General features: G+C 46.2%; 1 protein-coding gene across 1 annotated transcript in view; it reads right to left on the bottom strand.

The window, feature by feature from the left end:
• Positions 1-22,089, bottom strand: part of galr1b (galanin receptor 1b) — a 31,490-nt gene extending 9,401 nt beyond the window's left edge. Inside the window, 3 exon segments of the mRNA XM_041859813.2 lie at positions 15,451-15,516; positions 20,872-21,585; positions 22,051-22,089. Of these exon segments, the coding sequence (XP_041715747.2) occupies positions 15,451-15,516; positions 20,872-21,585; positions 22,051-22,089 (819 nt within the window).
• Positions 22,090-23,650: the final 1,561 nt, after the last annotated feature.

The raw sequence follows: 23,650 nt of genomic DNA, 5'->3' as shown, positions 1-23,650 counted from the left end.
TCTAGCTCCTCTCTGACTAACTCCTCTAGCTCCTCTCTGATTGACAAACTCCTCTAGCTCCTCTCTGACTAACTCCTCTAGCTCCTCTCGACTGACTAACTCCTCTAGCTACTCTCTGACTGACTAACTCCTCTAGCTCCTCTCTGAGTGACTAACTCCTCTAGCTCCTCTCTGACTAACTCCTCTAGCTCCTCTCTGATTGACTAACTCCTCTAGCTCCTCTCTGACTAACTCCTCTAGCTCCTCTGACTGACTAACTCCTCTAGCTCCTCTGACTGACTAACTCCTCTAGCTCCTCTCTGACTGACTACCTCCTCTAGCTCCTCTCTGAGTGACTACCTCCTCTAGCTCCTCTCTGACTAACTCCTCTAGCTCCTCTGACTGACTAACTTCTCTAGCTCCTCTGACTGACTAACTCCTCTAGCTCCTCTCTGACTGACTAACTCCTCTATCTCCTCTCTGACTGACTACCTCCTCTAGCTCCTCTCTGACTAACTCCTCTAGCTCCTCTCTGACTGACTAACTCCTCTAGCTCCTCTCTGACTGACTAACTCCTCTAGCTCCTCTCTGACTGACTAACTCCTCTAGCTCCTCTCTGACTGACTAACTCCTCTAGCTCCTCTCTGACTGACTACCTCCTCTAGCTCCTCTCTGACTGACTACCTCCTCTAGCTCCTCTCTGACTAACTCCTCTAGCTCCTCTGACTGACTAACTCCTCTAGCTCCTCTGACTGACTAACTCCTCTAGCTCCTCTCTGACTGACTACCTCCTCTAGCTCCTCTCTGACTGACTAACTCCTCTAGCTCCTCTCTGACTGACTACCTCCTCTAGCTCCTCTCTGACTGACTAACTCCTCTAGCTCCTCTCTGAGTGACTAACTCCTCTAGCTCCTCTCTGAGTGACTAACTCCTCTAGCTCCTCTCTGACTGACTAACTCCTCTAGCTCCTCTCTGAGTGACTAACTCCTCTAGCTCCTCTCTGACTGACTACCTCCTCTAGCTCCTCTCTGACTGACTAACTCCTCTAGCTCCTCTCTGACTGACTACCTCCTCTAGCTCCTCTCTGAGTGACTAACTCCTCTAGCTCCTCTCTGAGTGACTAACTCCTCTAGCTCCTCTCTGACTGACTAACTCCTCTAGCTCCTCTCTGAGTGACTAACTCCTCTAGCTCCTCTCTGACTAACTCCTCTAGCTCCTCTCTGACTGACTAACTCCTCTAGCTCCTCTCTGACTGACTAACTCCTCTAGCTCCTCTCTGACTGACTAACTCCTCTAGCTCCTCTCTGACTAACTCCTCTAGCTCCTCTCTGACTGACTAACTCCTCTAGCTCCTCTCTGACTGACTAACTCCTCTAGCTCCTCTCTGACTAACTCCTCTAGCTCCTCTCGGACTGACTAACTCCTCTAGCTCCTCTCTGATTGACTAACTCCTCTAGCTCCTCTCTGACTGACTAACTCCTCTAGCTCCTCTCTGGCTGACTGACTCCTCTAGCTCCTCTCTGGCTGACTGACTCCTCTAGCTCATCTCTGACTGACTAACTCCTCTAGCTCCTCTCTGAGTGACTAACTCCTCTAGCTCCTCTCTGACTAACTCCTCTAGCTCCTCTCTGACTGACTAACTCGTCTAGCTCCTCTCTGATTGACTAACTCCTCTAGCTCCTCTCTGACTAACTCCTCTAGCTCATCTGACTGACTAACTCCTCTAGCTCCTCTCTGACTGACTAACTCCTCTAGCTCCTCTCTGACTAACTCCTCTAGCTCCTCTCTGACTGACTAACTCCTCTAGCTCCTCTCTGACTGACTAACTCCTCTAGCTCCGCTCTAACTGACTAACTCCTCTAGCTCCTCTCTGACTGACTAACTCCTCTAGCTCCTCTCTGACTAACTCCTCTAGCTCCGCTCTGACTAACTCCTCTAGCTCCTCTCTGACTGACTAACTCCTCTAGCTCCTCTCTGAGTGACTAACTCCTCTAGCTCCTCTCTGAGTGACTAACTCCTCCATCTCCTCTCCTCCTTTAATCCCTCCATGTTCTCTCCTCCTCTCAGCTCCCTCCATCTCCTCTCCTCCTCTCAACTCCCTCCATGTCCTCTCCTCCTCTCAGCTCCCTCCATCTCCTCTCCTCCTCTCAGCTCCCTCCATCTCCTCTCCTCCTTTAATCCCACCATGTCCTCTCCTCCTCTCAGCTCCCTCCATCTCCTCTCCTCCTCTCAGCTCCCTTCATCTCCTCTCCTCCTCTCAGCTCCCTCCATCTCCTGTCCTCCTCTCAGCTCCCTCCATGTCCTCTCCTCCTCTCTGATGTCCCTCCATGTCCTCTCCTCCTCTCAGCTCCCTCCATCTCCTCTCCTCCTCTCAACTCCCTCCATGTCCTCTCCTCCTCTCTGATGTCCCTCCATGTCCTCTCCTCCTCTCAGCTCCCTCCATCTCCTCTGCTCCTTTAATCCCTCCATGTCCTCTCCTCCTCTCAGCTCCCTCCATGCCCTCTCCTCCTCTCTGATGTCCCTCCATGTCCTCTCCTCCTCTCAGCTCCCTCCATCTCCTCTCCTCCTCTCAGCTCCCTCCATGTCCTCTCCTCCTCTCAGCTCCCTCCATCTCCTCTCCTCCTCTCAGCTCCCTCCATCTCCTCTCCTCTCTCAGCTCCCTCCATGTCCTCTCCTCCTCTCAGCTCCCTCCATCTCCTCTCCTCCTCTCTGATGTCCCTCCATGTCCTCTCCTCCTCTCTCAGCTCCCTCCATCTCCTCTCCTCCTCTCAGCTCCCTCCATGTCCTCTCCTCCTCTCTGATGTCCCTCCATGTCCTCTCCTCCTCTCAGCTCCCTCCATCTCCTCTCCTCCTCTCAGCTCCCTCCATGTCCTCTCCTCCTCTCAGCTCCCTCCATGTCCTCTCCTCCTCTCTGATGTCCCTCCATGTCCTCTCCTCCTCTCAGCTCCCTCCATCTCCTCTCCTACTCTCATCTCCCTCCATCTCCTCTCCTCCTTTAATCCCTCCATGTCCTCTCCTCCTCTCAGCTCCCTCCATCTCCTCTCCTCCTCTCAGCTCCCTCCATGTCCTCTCCTCCTCTCTCAGCTCCCTCCATGCCCTCTCCTCCTCTCTGATGTCCCTCCATGTCCTCTCCTCCTCTCAGCTCCCTCCATCTCCTCTCCTCCTCACAGCTCCCTCCATGTCCTCTCATCCTCTCTGATGTCCCTCCATGTCCTCTCCTCCTCTCAGCTCCCTCCATGTCCTCTCCTCCTCTCAGCTCCCTCCATCTCCTCTCCTCCTCTCAACTCCCTCCATGTCCTCTCCTCCTCTCAGCTCCCTCCATCTCCTCTCCTCCTCTCAGCTCCCTCCATCTCCTCTCCTCCTTTAATCCCACCATGTCCTCTCCTCCTCTCAGCTCCCTCCATCTCCTCTCCTCCTCTCAGCTCCCTTCATCTCCTCTCCTCCTCTCAGCTCCCTCCATCTCCTGTCCTCCTCTCAGCTCCCTCCATGTCCTCTCCTCCTCTCTGATGTCCCTCCATGTCCTCTCCTCCTCTCAGCTCCCTCCATCTCCTCTCCTCCTCTCAGCTCCCTCCATGTCCTCTCCTCCTCTCTGATGTCCCTCCATGTCCTCTCCTCCTCTCAGCTCCCTCCATCTCCTCTGCTCCTTTAATCCCTCCATGTCCTCTCCTCCTCTCAGCTCCCTCCATGCCCTCTCCTCCTCTCTGATGTCCCTCCATGTCCTCTCCTCCTCTCAGCTCCCTCCATCTCCTCTCCTCCTCTCAGCTCCCTCCATGTCCTCTCCTCCTCTCAGCTCCCTCCATCTCCTCTCCTCCTCTCAGCTCCCTCCATGTCCTCTCCTCCTCTCTCAGCTCCCTCCATCTCCTCTCCTCCTCTCAGCTCCCTCCATGTCCTCTCCTCCTCTCTGATGTCCCTCCATGTCCGCTCCTCCTCTCTCCTCCCTCCATCTCATCTCCTCCTCTCAGCTCCCTCCATCTCCTCTCCTCCTCTCTCCTCTACTCCTCTCTCCTCCCTCCTTCCATCTCATCTCCTCCTCTCTCCTCCCTCCATCTCATCTCCTCCTCTCTCCTCTCCTTCTCTCTCCTCTATCTCATCGCCTCCTCTCTCCTCTCCTCCTCTCTCCTTTCCTCCTCTTTCCTCCCTCCCTCCATCTCATCTCCTCCTCTCTCCTCTCCTCTCTCATCTCCTCCTCTCTCATCTCCTCCCCCCTCCTCCCTCCATCTCATCTCCTCCTCTCTCCTCTCTCCTCCCTCCATCTCATCTCCTCCTCTCTCATCTCCTCCTCTCTCCTCCCTCCATCTCATCTCCTCCTCTCTCCTCCCTCCGTCTCATCTCCTTCTCTCTCATCTCCTCCTCTCTCCTCTCCTCTCTCATCTCCTCCTCTCTCATCTCCTCCCCCCTCCTCCCTCCATCTCATCCTCTCTCCTCTCTCCTCCCTCCATCTCATCTCCTTCTCTCTCATCTCCTCCTCTCTCCTCTCCTCATCTCCTCCATCCATCTCATCTCCTCCTCTCTCCTCTCCTCCTCTCTCCTCTCCTCTCCTCCTCTCTCCTCTCCTCCTCTCCTCCTCTCTCCTCTCTCCTCTCCTCCTCCCTCCTCTCCTCCTCTCTCCTCTCCTCCTCTCTCCTCTCCCCTTTCCTCCTCTCTCCTCCTCTCCTCCTCTCTCCTCTCCTCCTCTCTCCTCTCTCCTCCTCTCCTCTCTCCTCCTCTCTCCTCCTCATCTCCTCCTCTCCTCCTCTCTCCTCTCCTCCTCTCTCCTCCTCATCTCCTCCTCTCTTCCTCTCTCCTCTCCTCCTCTCTCCTCTCTCCTCCTCTCTCCTCTCACCTCTCTCCTCTCTCCTCTCTCCTCTCCTCCTCTCCTCCTCTCTCATCTCCTCCTCTCCCCTCTCCTCCTCTCTCCTCCTCTCTCCTCTTCTCCTCTCCTCTCCTCTCCTCCTCTCTCCTCCTCTCCTCCTCTCTCCTCCTCTCTCCTCTCGCCTCTCTCCTCTCCTCCTCTCTCCTCCTCTCTCCTCCTCATCTCCTCCTCTCCCCTCTACTCCTCTCTCCTCTCTCCCTCTCTCCTCTCCTCCTCTCTCCTCCTCTCTCCTCTCCTCATCTCCTCCTCTCTCCTCCCTCCACCTCATCTCCTCCTCTCTCAGCACCCTCTCCATATTGACATCCTCTTTCTGCTGTAAGGATCTGTCAGGCACTAAACATCAGACATCTATTTCCTTCAATCTTCAAATGTTAAACATCTCCACTCCAGGGTTCCTCCAGGAACCTGTTGCTACCATTGAAACATTAAAGGGTCCTAAACATTACAGAACCCCCCAACTAACCAAAGGTGCAAATATGAACCATTGACTAACAATGGTTCCTTGAAAAACTCCAGGGTTCCTCAAGTCACCACTAATTCTAAGAGCGTAGTCTGCATGGCCTGCTATGGCACGTTTCCACCATGAGACTTTCCACTGGTGTTTGGCCTAAAATAAACGTACATTTTTTTTACTGTTTCTATTGAACATATTTTAATCAATGTTTTCATCTCGTCTCCCACAGTCAGTTAATAAGCGCAACATACAGGTCAATGTAGTCAATAATTTTACACTGTTATGGTCTTCACCTTGAGAAGTGGACATTTGAACTCTGAGAAAGTCACTAGGGTTCTACTAATGGTCCCTCACTAGTAGAACTGATGTCACTACTTTGGTTTCTATCAACATCTATGATGACTATTATTATGATCCCAGAATTACAGGATTATATCATCAGAGAGGATTATGGGAATGTTTCCACTGGTAGGTGTAGAATGGTTTTGACAAGTGTGTACCTTCACTGTCAAGTGTTTATAATAGGTGTGTGTGTGTGTGAGAGAGTGTGTGTGTGAGTGTGTGTGTGTGTGTGTGTGTGTGTGTGTGTGTGTGTGTGTGTGATTGACAAGTGTGTGTCTGAACAGTCAAGTGTTTATAATAGGTGTGTGTGTGTGTGTGTGTGTGTGTGTGTGTGTGTGTGTGTGTGAACAGTCAAGTGTATGCCTGGGCCCTTGTGCTTCTCATGGATGTCTGTTAAAGGCTCTTGATGTGTTATCAAGTGGGTTGGTGGGTGATTCAGCAACAGGTAATTCAGCTACTCAGCATTGCAACAAATCAAGGAGCAGCTACCAGTCCATCAAAACAAGCACTGACTACACACCACGTCACCTCAAACAGCACTGACTACACACCACGTCACCTCAAACAGCACTGACTACACACCACGTCACCTCAAACAGCACTGACTACACACCACGTCACATCAAACAGCACTGACTACACATCATGTCACATCAAACAGCACTGACTACACACCACATCACTTCAAACAGCACTGACTACACACCACGTCACATCAAACAGCACTGACTACACACCACGTCACATCAAACAGCACTGACTACACACCACGTCACTGCAAACAGCACTGACTACACACCACGTCACTTCAAACAGCACTGACTACACACCACATCACTTCAAACAGCACTGACTACACACCACGTCACTTCAAACAGCACTGACTACACACCACGTCACTGCAAACATCACTGACTACACACCACATCACTTCAAACAGCACTGACTACACACCACGTCACATCAAACAGAACTAACTACACACCACGTCACTGCAAACAGCACTGACTACACACAGCGACACTGCAAACAGCACTGACTACACACCACAACACTTCAAACAGCACTGACTACACACCACAACACTGCAAACAGCAATGACTACACACCACGTCACTTCAAACAGCACTGACTACACGCCACGTCACTTCAAACAGCACTGACTACACACCACGTCACATCAAACAGCACTGACTACACACCACGTCACTGCAAACAGCACTGACTACACACCACGTCACTTCAAACAGCACTGACTACACGCCACGTCACTTCAAACAGCACTGACTACACACCACGTCACTTCAAACATCACTGGCTACACACCACATCACTTCAAACAGCACTGACTACACACCACGTCACTTCAAACAGCACTGACTACACACCACAACACTGCAAACAGCACTGACTACAGACCACGTCAATGCAAACAGCACTGACTACACACCACGTCACTTCAAACAGCACTGACTACACACCACGTCACATCAAACAGCACTGACTACACACCACGTCACATCAAACATCACTGACTACACACCACGTCACTGCAAACAGCACTGACTACACACCACGTCACTTCAAACAGCACTGACTACACACCACGTCACTTCAAACAGCACTGACTACACACCACAACACTGCAAACAGCACTGACTACACACCACGACACTTCAAACAGCACTTACTACACACCACGACACTTCAAACAGCACTGACTACACACCATGTCACTGTAAACATTACTGACTACACACCACAACACTGCAAACAGCACTGACTACACACCACGTCACTGCAAACAGCACTGACTACACACCACGTCACTGCAAACAGCACTGACTACACGCCACAACACTTCAAACAGCACTGACTACACACCACGTCACTGCAAACAGCACTGACTACACACCATGTCACTGCAAACAGCACTGACTACACGCCACAACACTGCAAACAGCACTGACTACACACCACAACACTGCAAACAGCACTGACTACACACCACGTCACTGCAAACAGCACTGACTACACACCACATCACTATAAACATTACTGACTACATACCACAGCACTTCAAATAGTTTCTCTAAAGTTTTCACTCTGAAGATCAAATCATATAACTGATTGTGTTTATGTGATACTGTCATATTGATGTACTTTGATGCAATACTGAATCTCTATACAATATGACAATGTTCACAATGTTTAATATGTAATGTTTACTTGTTTACTCTGTCAGATATCAGATCTGTTAATATATCGGATCTGTGTGTCTCTGTGTGTCTCTGTGTGTCTGTCTGTCTGTCTGTCTGTCTGTAAGTAAGCAATAATATTTACAGTGCTATGAAAAAGTATTTGCCCCCTTTCAAATTTTCTCTACTTTTGCATATTTGTGATACTGAATGTTATCAGATCTTCAACCAAAACCTAATATTAGATAAAGGGAGCATAAGTGAACAAATAACACAACAATTACATATTTATTTCATTCATTTCATAAACAAAGTTATGCAACACCCAATTCCCCTGTGTGAAAAATGAATTGCCCCCTTACACTTAATAACTGGTTGTGCCACCTTTAGCTGCAATGACTCCAACCAAATGCTTCCTCTAGTTGTTGATCAGTCTCTCACGTCGCTGTGGAGGAATTTTGGCCCACTCTTCCATGCAGAACTGCTTTAACTCAGTGACGTGTGGGTTTTCAAGCATGAACTGCTCGTTTCAAGTCCTGCCACAACATCTCAATTGGGATTAGGTCTGGACTTTGACTAGGCCATTCCAAAACGTCCAATTTGTTGCTTTTTAGCCATTTTCATGTAGACTTGATTGTGTGTTTCGGATCATTGTCTTGCTGCATGACCCAGCTGCGCTTCAGCTTCAGCTCACAGACGGATGGTCTGACATTCTCCTGTAGAATTCTCTGATAGGGTTATTGGTTCCTTCTATTAAGGCAAGTTGTCCAGGTCCTGAGGCAGCAAAGCATCCCCAAACCATCACACCACCACCACCATGCTTGACCTTTGGTATGATGTTCTTACTGTGGAATGCAGTGTTTGGTTTTCGCCAGGCATAATGGGACCCATCTCGTCCAAAAAGTTGACTCAAGTTTGCCAAAAAGCACCTGGATGATCATCAAGACTCTTGGAAGAACGTTCTATGGACAGATTATTAAAAAATATAACTTTTTGGACGACATGGTTCCAGTAATGCCTGGCGAAAACTAAACTCAAATTTGTTTTTACAGAAATACATATAAATTACATAGATACGGACACATTACAGAGATAGAGATTAAACAATTCTCAACCTCCAGATGAGTATGAGGGGGGATTTTAAGTATGATTCATACAAGCTTGTTTGGCTGGTAGCTGATTCTTTGGATGTTTGGGGCTGCTGGTGAACGCATGATGTGCAGCATAATCGAGGTGACACTGGACTAGAGCACCTGCCAGAGTCTTTAGGGAGTCTATAGCCAGGTTTCCATCCAAAGTCTTCATAAAAACAATATGCCATTTCAGAATTTCCTTTAGGAAAATTTGGCGCCGGACAACACTACAGGGTAGATTTGAATTTACCGGACATTTGAGAACTTTTATGAACATCCATATGCATTCAGATCCGCCATCAATAAACAAGGGATGTTGGCCGAATGAGCCACATTTACGTATCCTTAAAAACAGCCTATAACAAATTACAAAAAACACTATTCCATGTGTTTCGATGTGTAGCATATGCAAACTTTATTTATTTTTTTTATTTTTTTTGGGGGGGGTTTAGGCTACTTTCCTAATACAATAATTGTTCACCTCACAGTTCAGCTGTCAGAGATTTGAACACTAAATGTATTGCATGCAAAGGATTAGGTGTCTACTGTATGATATTAATATTTTTATAAATATATATCTATATACAGTGGGGAGAACAAGTATTTGATACACTGCCGATTTTGCAGGTTTTCCTACTTACAAAGCATGTAGAGGTCTGTAATTTTTATCATAGGTACACTTCAACTGTGAGAGACTGAATCTAAAACAAAAATCCAGAAAATCACATTGTATGATTTTTAAGTAATTAATTTGCATTTTATTGCATGACATAAGTATTTGATCACCTACCAACCAGTAAGAATTCCAGCTCTCACAGACCTGTTAGTTTTTCTTTAAGAAGCCCTCCTGTTCTCCACTCATTACCTGTATTAACTGCACTTGTTTGAACTCGTTACCTGTATAAAAGACACCTGTCCACACACTCAATCAAACAGACTCCAACCTCTCCACAATGGCCAAGACCAGAGAGCTGTGTAAGGACATCAGGGATAAAATTGTAGACCTGCACAAGGCTGGGATGGGCTACAGGACAATAGGTAAGCAGCTTGGTGAGAAGGCAACAACTGTTGGTGCAATTATTAGAAAATGGAAGAAGTTCAAGATGACGGTCAATCACCCTCGGTCTGGGGCTCCATGCAAGATCTCACCTCGTGGGGCATCAATGATCATGAGGAAGGTGAGGATCAGCCCAGAACTACACGGCAGGACCTGGTCAATGACCTGAAGAGAGCTGGGACCACAGTCTCAAAGAAAACCATTAGTAACACACTACGCCGTCATGGATTAAAATCCTGCAGCGCACGCAAGGTCCCCCTGCTCAAGCCAGCGCATGTCCAGGCCCATCTGAAGTTTGCCAATGACCATCTGGATGATCCAGAGGAGGAATGGGAGAAGGTCATGTGGTCTGATGAGACAAAAATAGAGCTTTTGGTCTAAACTCTACTCGCCGTGTTTGGAGGAAGAATAAGGATGAGTACAACCCCAAGAACACCATCCCAACCGTGAAGCATGGAGGTGGAAACATCATTCTTTGGGGATGCTTTTCTGCAAAGGGGACAGGACGACTGCACTGTATTGAGGGGAGGATGGATGGGGCCATGTATCGCAAGATCTCGGCCAACAACCTCCTTCCCTCAGTAAGAGCATTGAAGATGGGTCGTGGCTGGGTCTTCCAGCATGACAACGACCCGAAACACACAGCCAGGGCAACTAAGGAGTGGCTCCGTAAGAAGCATCTCAAGGTCCTGGAGTGGCCTAGCCAGTCTCCAGACCTGAACCCAATAGAAAATCTTTGGAGGGAGCTCCGTCTCTCACAGTTGAAGTGTACCTATGATAAAAAATTACAGACCTCTACATGCTTTGTAAGTAGGAAAACCTGCAAAATCGGCAGTGTATCAAATACTTGTTCTCCCCACTGTATATACACTACCAGTCAAAAGTTTGGACACACCTACTCATTCAAGGGTTTTTCTTTATTTTTACAATGTTTTACATTGTAGAATAATAGTGAAGACATCAAAACTATGAAATAACACATATGGAATCATGTAGTAACCAAAGAAGTGTTAAACAAATCAAAATATATTTTATATTTGAGATTCTTCAAATAGCCACCCTTTGCCTTGATGACAGCTTTGTACACGCTTGTCATTCTCTCAACCAGCTTCACCTGGAATGCTTTTCCAACAGTCTTGAAGGAGTTCCCACATATGCTGAGCACTTGTTGGCTGCTTTTCCTTCACTCTGCGGTCCATCTCATCCCAAACCATCTCAATTGGGTTGAGGTCGGGGGATTGTGGAGGTCAGGTCATCTGATGCAGTACTCCATCACTCTCCTTCTTGGTCAAATAGCCCTTACACAGCCTTGAGCTGTGTTAGGTCATTGTCCTGGCGTATTGCTGCAGAATGCTGTGGTAGCCATTCTGGTTAAGTGTTCATTGAATTCTAAATAAATCACTGACAGTGTCACCAACAAAACACCCCCACACCATCACACCTCCTCCTCCATGTTTCATGGTGGGAACCACACATGCAGAGATCATTTACATTTACATTTTAGTCATTTAGCAGACGCTCTTATCCAGAGCGACTTACAGTTAGTGCATACAATTTTTCATACTGGCCCCCCGTGGGAAACGAACCCACAACCCTGGCGTTGCAAGCGCCATGCTCTACCAACTGAGCTACAGGGGACTGTAGGTAACCTGTCTAAATGAATATTGCCCCGTAGTGCCAGGGTTTCCGTCAGCCAGTAATAGCTGACTTTTGGCCGTATTTATTTTGTTGAATTCAGAGACTTGTCCCAAAGCCACTCCTGCGTTGTCTTGGCTGTGTGCTTAGGGTCGTTGTCCTGTTGGAAGGTGAACTTTCGCCCCAGTCTGAGTTCCTGAGCGCTCTGGAGCAGGTTTTCATCAAGGATCTTTCTGTACTTTGCTCCTTTCATCTTTCCCTCTATCCTGACTAGTCTCCCAGTCCCTGCTGCTGAAAAACATCCCCACAGCATGATGCTGCCACCACCATGCTTCACCGTAGGGATGGTGCCAGGTTTCCTCCAGACGTGATGCTTGGCATTCAGGCCAAATAGTTCAATCTTGGTTTCATCAGACCAGAGAATCTTGTTTCTCATGGTCTGAGAGTCCTTTAGGTGCCTTTTGGCAAACTCCAAGCGGGCTGTCATGTGCCTTTTACTGAGGAGTGGCTTCCGTCTGGCCACTCTACCATAAAGGCCTGATTGGTGGAGTGCTGCAGAGATGGTTGTCCATCTGGATGGTTCTCCCATCTCCGCAGAGGAACTCTGGAGCTCTGTCAGAGTGACCATCGCATTCTTGGTCACCTCCCTGTCCTAGGCCCTTCTCCCCCGATTGCTCAGTTTGGCCGGGCGGCCAGCTCTAGGAAGAGTCTTGATCGTTCCAAACTTCTTCCATTTAAGATTGATGGAGGCCACTGTGTTCTTGGGGACCTTCAATGCTGCATAAATATTTTGGTACCCTTCCCCAGATCTGTGCCTCGACACAATCCTGTCTCTGAGCTCTACGGACAATTCCTTCGAACTCATGGCTTGGTTTTTGCTCTGACATGCACTGTCAACTGAGGTACCTTATATAGACAGGTGTGTGCCTTTCCAAATCATATCCAATCAAATTAATTTACCACAGGTGGATGATTAATGGAAACAGGATGCACCTGAGCTCAATTTCGAGTCTCATAGCAAAGGGTCTGAATACTTATGCAAACAAGGATTTTTCTGTTTTCCAAACACCTGTTTTCGCTTTGTCAGAATGGGGTATTGTGTGTAGATTGATGTGGATTTATTTAATCCATTTTAAAATAAGGCTGTAACGTAACAAAATGTGGAAAAGGTGAAGGGGTCTGAATACTTTCCCAATGCGCTGTATCCTGTTCGATTATAGGAGTAACTGTAGTAGGTCTGAAACAGTCTTCCTCACCTCAAGTTCAAAGTTCAACTGTCGGAGTCAGTTGGAGCGCCGGGGTGCACTGCCTTCATGTCTTAGGCCTGCAGTAGCTCAAGCTTAATAAGAGCCACACCACACCAAACTTTATTAGGGTAATATCCAAGTAAGTCAAGTTACTGTTCATAGGGAAAATATGAGCAGAGGAGCAAATGTAAACCAGGGAAAAAGCACACTACCCTCCCCTGTGCCCCCCCAAAAAGCACACTACCCTCCCCTGTACCCCCCAAAAAACACACTACCCTCCCCTGTGCCCCCCCAAAAAACACACTACCCTCCCCTGTGCCCCCCCAAAAAACACACTACCCTCCCCTGTGCCCCCCCAAAAGCACACTACCCTCCCCTGTGCCCCCCAAAAACACACTACCCTCCCCTGTGCCCCCCAAAAAACACACTACCCTCCCCTGTACCCCCCAGAAGACACACTACCCTCCCTGTGCCCCCCCAAAAAAAACACACTACCTTCCCCTGTGCCCCCCACCAAAAAACACACTACCCTCCCTGTGCCCCCCAAAAAACACACTACCCTCCCCTGTGCCCCCAAAAACACACTACCCTCCCCTGTGCCCCCCCAAAAAAACACTACCCTCCCCTGTGCCCCCCCCAAAAAACACACTACCCTCCCCTGTGCCCCCCAAAAACACTACCCTGCCCTGTGCCCCCCAAAAAAAACACACTACCCTCCCTGTGCCCCCCAAAAAAAACACACTACCCTCCCCTGTGCCCCCCCAAAAAACACACTACCCTGCCCTGTACCCCCCAAAAAACACACTACCCCCCCCTGTGCCCCCCCAAAAAACACACTACCCTCCCCTGTGCCCCCCAAAAACACACTACCCTCCCCTGTGCCCCCCAAAAAACACACTACCCTCCCCTGTGCCCCCCAAAAACACACTACCCTCCCCTGTGCCCCCCAAAAACACACTACCCTCCCTGTGCCCCCCAAAAACACACTACCCTCCCCTGTGCCCCCCCAAAAAACACACTACCCTCCCCTGTGCCCCCCCCAAAAACACACTACCCTCCCTGTGCCCCCCAAAACACACTACCCTCCCTGTGCCCCCCCAAAAACACACTACCCTCCCTGTGCCCCCCCAAAAACACACTACCCTCCCCTGTGCCCCCAAAACACACTACCCTCCCTGTGCCCCCCCAAAAACACACTACCCTCCCTGTACCCCCCCAAAAACACACTACCCTCCCCTGTACCCCCCCAAAAACACACTACCCTCCCCTGTACCCCCCCAAAAACACACTACCCTCCCCTGTACCCCCCAAAAAACACACTACCCTCCCCTGTACCCCCCAAAAACACACTACCCTCCCCTGTACCCCCCAAAAACACACTACCCTCCCTGTACCCCCCCCAAAAGCACACTACCCTGCCCTGTACCCCCCCAAAAAGCACACTACCCTCCCCTGTACCCCCCCAAAAACACACTACCCTGCCCTGTGCCCCCCCCAAAAACACACAACTCTTCCCAAGGCAAATAAAGCAGTTTGGTTTAAAGTAAAGTTTGACAACCCTCCCCTATTTTGGACCTGTCCCTGAATTCAACCCTGAATGCTTTTTGAAGCTCTTCCCATAGAGCTCTTCCCATAGAGCTCTTCCCATAGAGCTCTTCCCATAGAGCTCTTCCCATAGAGCTCTTCCCATAGAGCTCTTCCCATAGAGCTCTTCCCATAGAGCTCTTCCCATAGAGCTCTTCCCATAGAGCTCTTCCCATAGAGCTCTTCCCATAGAGCTCTTCCCATAGAGCTCTTCCCATAGAGCTCTTCCCATAGAGCTCTTCCCATAGAGCTCTTCCCATAGAGCTCTTCCCATAGAGACTCTTCCCATAGAGCTCTTCCCATAGAGCTCTTCCCATAGAGCTCTTCCCATAGAGCTCTTCCCATAGAGCTCTTCCCATAGAGCTCTTCCCATAGAGCTCTTCCCATAGAGCTCTTCCCATAGAGCTCTTCCCATAGAGCTCTTCCCATAGAGCTCTTCCCATAGAGCTCTTCCCATAGAGCTCTTCCCATAGAGCTCTTCCACATACGGTTCTGAGAATGCTGCCCTTGAATTGAGACCTAGCTCGATTGAAGATACAGGGATGGGTCCCAAATGGCACCCTAATCCCTATATAGTGCACTACTTTTGCACAGGGCTGTGGTGAAAAGTAGCGCACTATATAGGGAATAGGGTGCCGTTTGAGACACAGGCACAGAGTCCCAAGGTTGAAGGTAGGTGTCGCTATAGTTACTGACCATCTCTGGTTGTCATCACACCATGTGGAGAGGAGAGACGAGGTGTGTGTGTGTGTGTGTGTGTGTCCCTATTCCACCCTATTCCCTACATAGTGCACTACTTTTGAACAGAGCCCTATTAGTCCTGGTCAAAAGTAGTGCACTATATAGGGAATAGGGTGCCATTTGGGTTCTCGGCCCTAATCACTGTCCTCACTAAATAGGGTGTCATTTAGGGAGCGGGAGGGAGGGAGGGAGGGAGGACGGTGTTTATCAATAGAGAAAAATGCATACCTTTCTTTTTGAGCGTTCAGATTTCTTGGACATATTCTTCATCTTCTTATGGAGATGGAATAACACCTAAAGGGGAAAAGAAAACACAAATGACCTAAAACGAATATTATGCAGGTAGATGTCATCTCTTCATGGGTAGCTAGCTAGCTAACAACTCTTCAGGGCTATCTGGCTAGCTAACAGTAGTAGTTAGCTAACAGTAGTAGTTAGCTAACAGTAGTAGCTAGCTAACAGTAGTAGTTAGCTAACAGTAGTAGTTAGCTAACAGTAGTAGTTAGCTAACAGTAGTAGCTAGCCAGTTAGCACTATTGACTTAGTATGGGCTTGTGATCTACGCACACTACAGTGGGTATTGTAGGCAGGTAAACATTAAAAATTAACACAGCATTTATTTATTAACGTATCAAGATAAAATATTGTAATCAGGCAACATGTGAATAGGAAACATTTGAATAGAGGACTTGGAGAATAGAGGACTTGGAGAAAATATTTATTGGAGAATAGAGGACTTGGAGAATAGAGGACTTGGAGAAAAGAGGACTTGGAGAATAGAGGACTTGGAGAAAATATGTCTTGGAGAATAGAGGACTTGGAGAATAGAGGACTTGGAGAAAAGAGGACTTGGAGAATATAGGATTTGGAGAATAGAGGATTTGGAGAATAGAGGACTTGGAGAATATAGGACTTGGAGAATAGAGGACTTGGAGAATAGAGGACTTGGAGAATAGAGGACTTGGAGAATAGAGGACTTGGAGAATAGAGGACTTGGAGAATAGAGGACTTGGAGAATAGAGGACTTGGAGAATAGAGGACTTGGAGAATAGAGGGAATAGGGAACTTTGTAGAAACGGTATGAAAAGGGTCCTAATTGGAAACCAGATGTGTTCTTCAGTCTACACCAAGAGGTCTTTTCACAAGGATTTAGTCCCTAATGAAACCTATTCCCTACATAATGCAACTCAATATTAGGAAGGTGTTCTTAATGTTTTGTACATTCAGTGTATATTCCTGCTACCAGACACTTTTCAGCTCTGTTTGACTGATGATTGTCTGAGAGAAATTGATGATAAAAGGATTCTGGGGGCTGTTTTGTTAGACTTCAGTGCGGCTTTTGACATTATCGATCATAGTCTGCTGCTGGAAAAACTCTATCTCTAAACTATGATCTCTTTAATTGCAAACAAAGGTTTCTGTACCAAATATTAAGTTCTGCTTTTCTGATGTATCAAATACTTATGTCATGCAATAAAATGGAAATTAATTACTTAAAAATCATACAATGTGATTTTCTGGATTTTTGTTTTAGATTCCGTCTCTCACAGTTGAAGTGTACCTATGATAAAAATTACAGACCTCTACATGCTTTGTAAGTAGGAAAACCTGCAAAATCGGCAGTGTATCAAATACTTGTTCTCCCCACTGTACATATCTACCTCAATACTCCAGTAACTCTGCCTACATGTACATATCTACCTCAATACTCCAGTATCCCTGCCTACATGTACATATCTACCTCAATACTCCAGTAACTACATGTACATATCTACCTCAATACTCCAGTAACCCTGCCTACATGTACATATCTACCTCAATACTCCAGTATCCCTGCCTACATGTACATATCTACCTCAATACTCCAGTAACTACATGTATATATCTACCTCAATACTCCAGTATCCCTGCCTACATGTACATATCTACCTCAATACTCCAGTAACTACATGTACATATCTACCTCAATACTCCAGTAACTCTGCCTACATGTACATATCTACCTCAATACTCCAGTAACCCTGCCTACATGTACATATCTACCTCAATACTCCAGTAACTCTGCCTACATGTACATATCTACCTCAATACTCCAGTAGCCCTGCCTACATGTACATATCTACCTCAATACTCCAGTAACTCTGCCTACATGTACATATCTACCTCAATACTCCAGTAACCCTGCCTACATGTACATATCTACCTCAATACTCCAGTAACTACATGTACATATCTATCTCAATACTCCAGTAACTACATGTACATATCTACCTCAATACTCCAGTATCCCTGCCTACATGTATATATCTACCTCAATACTCCAGTAACTACATGTATATATCTACCTCAATACTCCAGTAACTCTGCCTACATGTACATATCTACCTCAATACTCCAGTAACTACATGTACATATCTACCTCAATACTCCAGTAACTCTGCCTACATGTACATATCTACCTCAATACTCCAGTAACTCTGCCTACATGTACATATCTACCTCAATACTCCAGTAACTCTGCCTACATGTACATATCTACCTCAATACTCCAGTAACCCTGCCTACATGTACATATCTACCTCAATACTCCAGTAACTACATGTACATATCTATCTCAATACTCCAGTAACTACATGTACATATCTACCTCAATACTCCAGTATCCCTGCCTACATGTATATATCTACCTCAATACTCCAGTAACTACATGTATATATCTACCTCAATACTCCAGTATCCCTGCCTACATGTACATATCTACCTCAATACTCCAGTAACTACATGTACATATCTACCTCAATACTCCAGTAACCCTGCCTACATGTACATATCTACCTCAATACTCCAGTATCCCTGCCTACATGTACATATCTACCTCAATACTCCAGTAACTACATGTATATATCTACCTCAATACTCCAGTATCCCTGCCTACATGTACATATCTACCTCAATACTCCAGTAACTACATGTACATATCTACCTCAATACTCCAGTAACTCTGCCTACATGTACATATCTACCTCAATACTCCAGTAACCCTGCCTACATGTACATATCTACCTCAATACTCCAGTAACTCTGCCTACATGTACATATCTACCTCAATACTCCAGTAGCCCTGCCTACATGTACATATCTACCTCAATACTCCAGTAACTCTGCCTACATGTACATATCTACCTCAATACTCCAGTAACCCTGCCTACATGTACATATCTACCTCAATACTCCAGTAACTACATGTACATATCTATCTCAATACTCCAGTAACTACATGTACATATCTACCTCAATACTCCAGTATCCCTGCCTACATGTATATATCTACCTCAATACTCCAGTAACTACATGTATATATCTACCTCAATACTCCAGTAACTCTGCCTACATGTACATATCTACCTCAATACTCCAGTAACTACATGTACATATCTACCTCAATACTCCAGTAACTCTGCCTACATGTACATATCTACCTCAATACTCCAGTAACTCTGCCTACATGTACATATCTACCTCAATACTCCAGTAACTACATGTACATATCTACCTCAATACTCCAGTAACTCTGCCTACATGTACATATCTACCTCAATACTCCAGTAACTCTGCCTACATGTACATATCTACCTCAATACTCCAGTAACTCTGCCTACATGTACATATCTACCTCAATACTCCAGTAACTCTGCCTACATGTACATATCTACCTCAATACTCCAGTAACTCTGCCTACATGTACATATCTACCTCAATATTCCAGTAACCCTGCCTACATGTACATATCTACCTCAATACTCCAGTAACTACATGTACATATCTACCTCAATACTCCAGTAACTCTGCCTACATGTACATATCTACCTCAATACTCCAGTAACTCTGCCTACATGTACATATCTACCTCAATACTCCAGTAACTACATGTACATATCTACCTCAATACTCCAGTAACTCTGCCTACATGTACATATCTACCTCAATACTCCAGTAACTCTGCCTACATGTACATATCTACCTCAATACTCCAGTAACTCTGCCTACATGTACATATCTACCTCAATACTCCAGTAACTCTGCCTACATGTACATATCTACCTCAATACTCCAGTAACTCTGCCTACATGTACATATCTACCTCAATATTCCAGTAACTACATGTATATATCTACCTCAATACTCCAGTAATCCTGTTCATTGTATATATCTACCTCAATACTCCAGTAACTCTGCCTACATGTATATATCTACCTCAGTACTCCAGTAACTACATGTATATATCTACCCCAATACTCCAGTAATCCTGTTCATTGTATATGTGGTCCTGGCAGTGACCCTGTATATACTGTAGATTCCTCTCTTATTTCTGGTGTTTGTTGTTGTTGTTATTAGTTCTACTAGTTTGATATTGAATACTGTCCCTGTTGGGCTGGCAAGTGAAGCATTTCACTGTACTGGTGCATGTGACAAATACAACTTGAACTATAGTTTATGACTACAGTATAGTTGTTGACTAGTCCTAATAAAACATGTTTTGAAACAGCGCAGGCTGCTGAGGGCTCATAATAATGGCTGGAACGGAGTGAATGGAATGGCATCAAAAATGGAAACCATGGAAACCACGTGTTTGATGTATTTGATACCAGTCATTCTGCTCCAGACATTACCATGAGCCAGTCCTCGCCAATTACAATGCTGCACCCTCCTGTGGTTTTAAAATAGATTTATTGTCACACTGGATAGGTGCAGTAAAATGTTTTTTTTTAATATATAGGGTCAGTCATAGCGGTATGGCGCCCCAGGAACAAATGAGGGTTAAGTGCCTTGCTCAAGAGCACATCGACAGATGTTTCACCTTTGTTTGCAATTGCCCTATAAAGATGCAATGGTTGTCATTTCTGTGGTCATCTATATTGGACAGACAATGTAAACATAGCACCTGACCAAATTATGCAAGATTGTAGCTCTGGGTTAAGCTACAGTATTTTAGTTCTGGGTTAAGCGGCAGTATTTTAGTTCTGGGTTAAGCGGCAGTATTTTAGTTCTGGGTTAAGCGGCAGTATTTTAGTTCTGGGTTAAGCGGCAGTATTTTAGTTCTGGGTTAAGCGACAGTATTTTAGTTCTGGGTTAAGCGACAGTATTTTAGTTCTGGGTTAAGCGGCAGTATTTTAGTTCTGGGTTAAGCGACAGTATTTTAGTTCTGGGTTAAGCGGCATTACTTGTATGGCAACAAATAACAACCAAAGCAGTTTCTCGAAGTAGTCCAGTCTGTAGTCAACCATATGAAGGACTACATAGGACTGTCAGAAATTCTAGCCCTCTTAACCCAACACCGCACGGCGTAAAAAAATAAAAAAATAAATGTCACGTAGCCACGCGGGGTACAAAGAGTACTGACACACGCGCGGGGTTTTCACGAGCGCAGTGGTGCCGCACATTCGCACTTTAGTCTCGCTCACAGCATGCATTACGGCACTTGGCTGCAAAACATTAGCGTTATAGCCCAATAAATGTCACGTGTCATTGTGTGTCATTTTACCATTATACAGGAGAACGTTCCAACCTAACCTAACGCACATCCTAACCTGTGCGTAAAAATTCAAGCGTTTGACAGTTTCACTGTGAAAATAATAAAAGTGGTCTTACCTTTGCATAGCAGCATATGATCAACCCCAACGGTAAGAGATAGCCAATGACTAAAATAGTAACTTTATAGGTGTGTTTGGAAGCGCTTGCGTACCACGCTTCCCAGCAGAACGAACTGTTCGGTGCTTCCGGATGGTTAGTAAGTATCTGGTGTTGCGCCACTGGTACAGCGAATATGAACGATAGCGCCCAAATAACACAGACCCCTGTGAGGGCATTTCTCCTGTTGCGGACGCAGGGGGACTTTTTGGAGTGTACAACAGCTATGTACCTGTCCACTGACATGGCAACAAGCGTGAAGATGCTCACCAGCATACACACCATAACCAAATAGTGTACGCATTTACATAAAAAGGCTCCAAATATCCACTCAGGTAGGGAGTATATGGTAGCCTGGAACGGAACACAGAATAGCAGAAACAACAGGTCCGCTATGCTTAAATTGAGGATGAAAATGTTCGTCGTACTTCTGTTGCGCCGGGACTTGATTTTCCCTATTACTATCATCACCAGAGTGTTCCCGACGACACCCAGGAAAAATATACATCCGAAAATCACCGGAACAACCACCTCCTCCGGACCACCGTGGTCTTCTTCACCGTCACTCGCCGTCAGGTTGCCGGTGTCTAATAACTCGGTCCAGACGTAGCCCGTTTCGTTGCCCGGCAGCAGCATGGTTTTATCCCACAGTCGCGGCGTCCAGGTCCAGACGTTCTAGGAGTTAAGAAATATCTCTCCGGAGAAAGTGGTGATTTTGTCCAGACCCTCGCATGATAGATGGTCTGGTCTATGTATCACACTCAGTCAGTAACACTGCTGTGTCAAGTTCCAGATTAGGGTTTAGGCTACTTTACGCATGTTTGCAGGAAATGGTTTCGGGTGCATCCACTTGTGAGAAAGTCGGCTACAACAAGTGTAGGCTAGGTCACCCGATGCGCGTCTTCGACATAACACACTAACGATAGCCTGGCTAATAACGAAAACATGTTTGAGTTGCTTTTCATTTCAATATCACAGTGGAAAAACGACTCCCTCTTTTCCATTTGACAAACTGTACTGTGGACTATGCCTGGAGGTCATTATACCGCGGAGCTGAAAGGGTTTGAGTGAAGCAGTGTGAGAGGTGTGACGTTGTAAAGAAAATAACGACCTATTTAGAGCAGTCTCTCATACTGTAACCTTGGCACCGGCTGCCTCACGGTCTCTGATTTCTGACATGGCTTTTATGTTATATGAAGTTTTACTTCATTGTCTGACATCATTTTTGTTTTATCAATTTAGTTGATAAATTGCTGTTACAACAAGTGATATTCATATTTGTGCTAACTTGAATCTTCGACAGAGAGACATCCATGGATAAAATGCTATGTGGCAAGACAAGAGTATCACTTGTTTGGATATCCCACTAAAAAAATCACTGCCTCTAGGATCGTTTTGGTCTTCTCTGAACCCCTGCAGGATTCAATTAAGGGATCAATCAATAAATAATCTATCTCTGCCTTAGGTTTGAAACAAAGATTTGAAATAACTAGTTCCCTTCAGTGAAATTATTTTTGTGGAAGGACAAAGAAACTCCATTGAAAGTTTTGATGACTCTTTTTCTACTGTATCTACTGTATCCATGCATTAAAAACATGACATCTTAGTCCTTAAATTGGAGGTCCTTCATACAGCAATGCATCATTACTCTTCAAATACCCCATTCAGATACACAAACAGAACGGTCTTAGAGATTATGTAGTGCTACTGGCTTTACCAAACAGAGAGAGTTATTTTGAGACTTTGCAAGACAGAGAGAGAGAGAGAGAGAGAGAGAGAGAGAGAGAGAGAGAGAGAGAGAGAGAGAGAGAGAGAGAGAGAGAGAGACACATAGAGAGAGACACAGAGAGAGAGACACAGAGAGAGACACATAGAGAGAGACACAGAGAGAGAAACACACAGAGAGGGGAACAGGTGAGCTCTTCTGTTTTGGAGCAATGGATGCCAACATTGGAAACAGCGGCAGAGCCAGAGGAGTGAGAGTAAGAGGAGGAGGACGGGGAGGACGAGGACGAGGACGAGGAAGGCCAAGGACCGTAATCTCTGATGAGATCCGAGCCACTTTGGTTGATCACGTGGTCAACCATGGTCTAATAATGAGGGAGGCTGGGAAAAGAGTACAGCCAAATTTGAGCAGGTACACTGTAGCATCCATCATCCGGACATTCCGAAATTAGAATAGGTAAGAAATCTACTCTCACTAGAAAATTGCAGTACTGCATATCAATACAGTACTCAATGAGTACAGTAGTACAGTATTGCCTGTGGACTGTTCTGTAGGACTGTAAAAATAAAGTATGTTTCAAGTATGTTTCATATTTCAAAATATTGATAGGGTAAGCTTATCAACACTGGACCGTGTCTTGCGCAGAAATAATCTCAGGATGAAGCAGGTCTACAGGGTGCCATTTGAACGCAATTCAGAAAGAGTCAAAGAATTGCGATATAACTATGTGCAATTGAGTCCTATACAATCCCACAATTGATGCATACTCTCAACACTGTATAAATTATACATATTTCAGTATTGTAATCATAATGATTGTGCTTCACAATAGTGACCACTCCATGTCTATTTCTGATATTGTCATGTGTGTTTCAGAGAGTCCTTGAGCTAGAGGTGGCTGCAGTGGAGCACCAGTTCATCTTCATTGATGAGGTTGGATTCAACCTCACAAAAAAGACGAAAGAGGGGAAGGAATATCATCGGCCAGCGTGCCGTTGTTCAAGTCCCTGGCCA

The sequence above is a fragment of the Coregonus clupeaformis genome, chromosome 20 (genome assembly GCF_020615455.1).
Source record: "Coregonus clupeaformis isolate EN_2021a chromosome 20, ASM2061545v1, whole genome shotgun sequence".
Taxonomy (NCBI): domain Eukaryota; kingdom Metazoa; phylum Chordata; class Actinopteri; order Salmoniformes; family Salmonidae; genus Coregonus; species Coregonus clupeaformis.
Note: the sequence above shows the minus strand (reverse complement) of the source record. Positions and strands in the feature narration are given on the sequence as shown.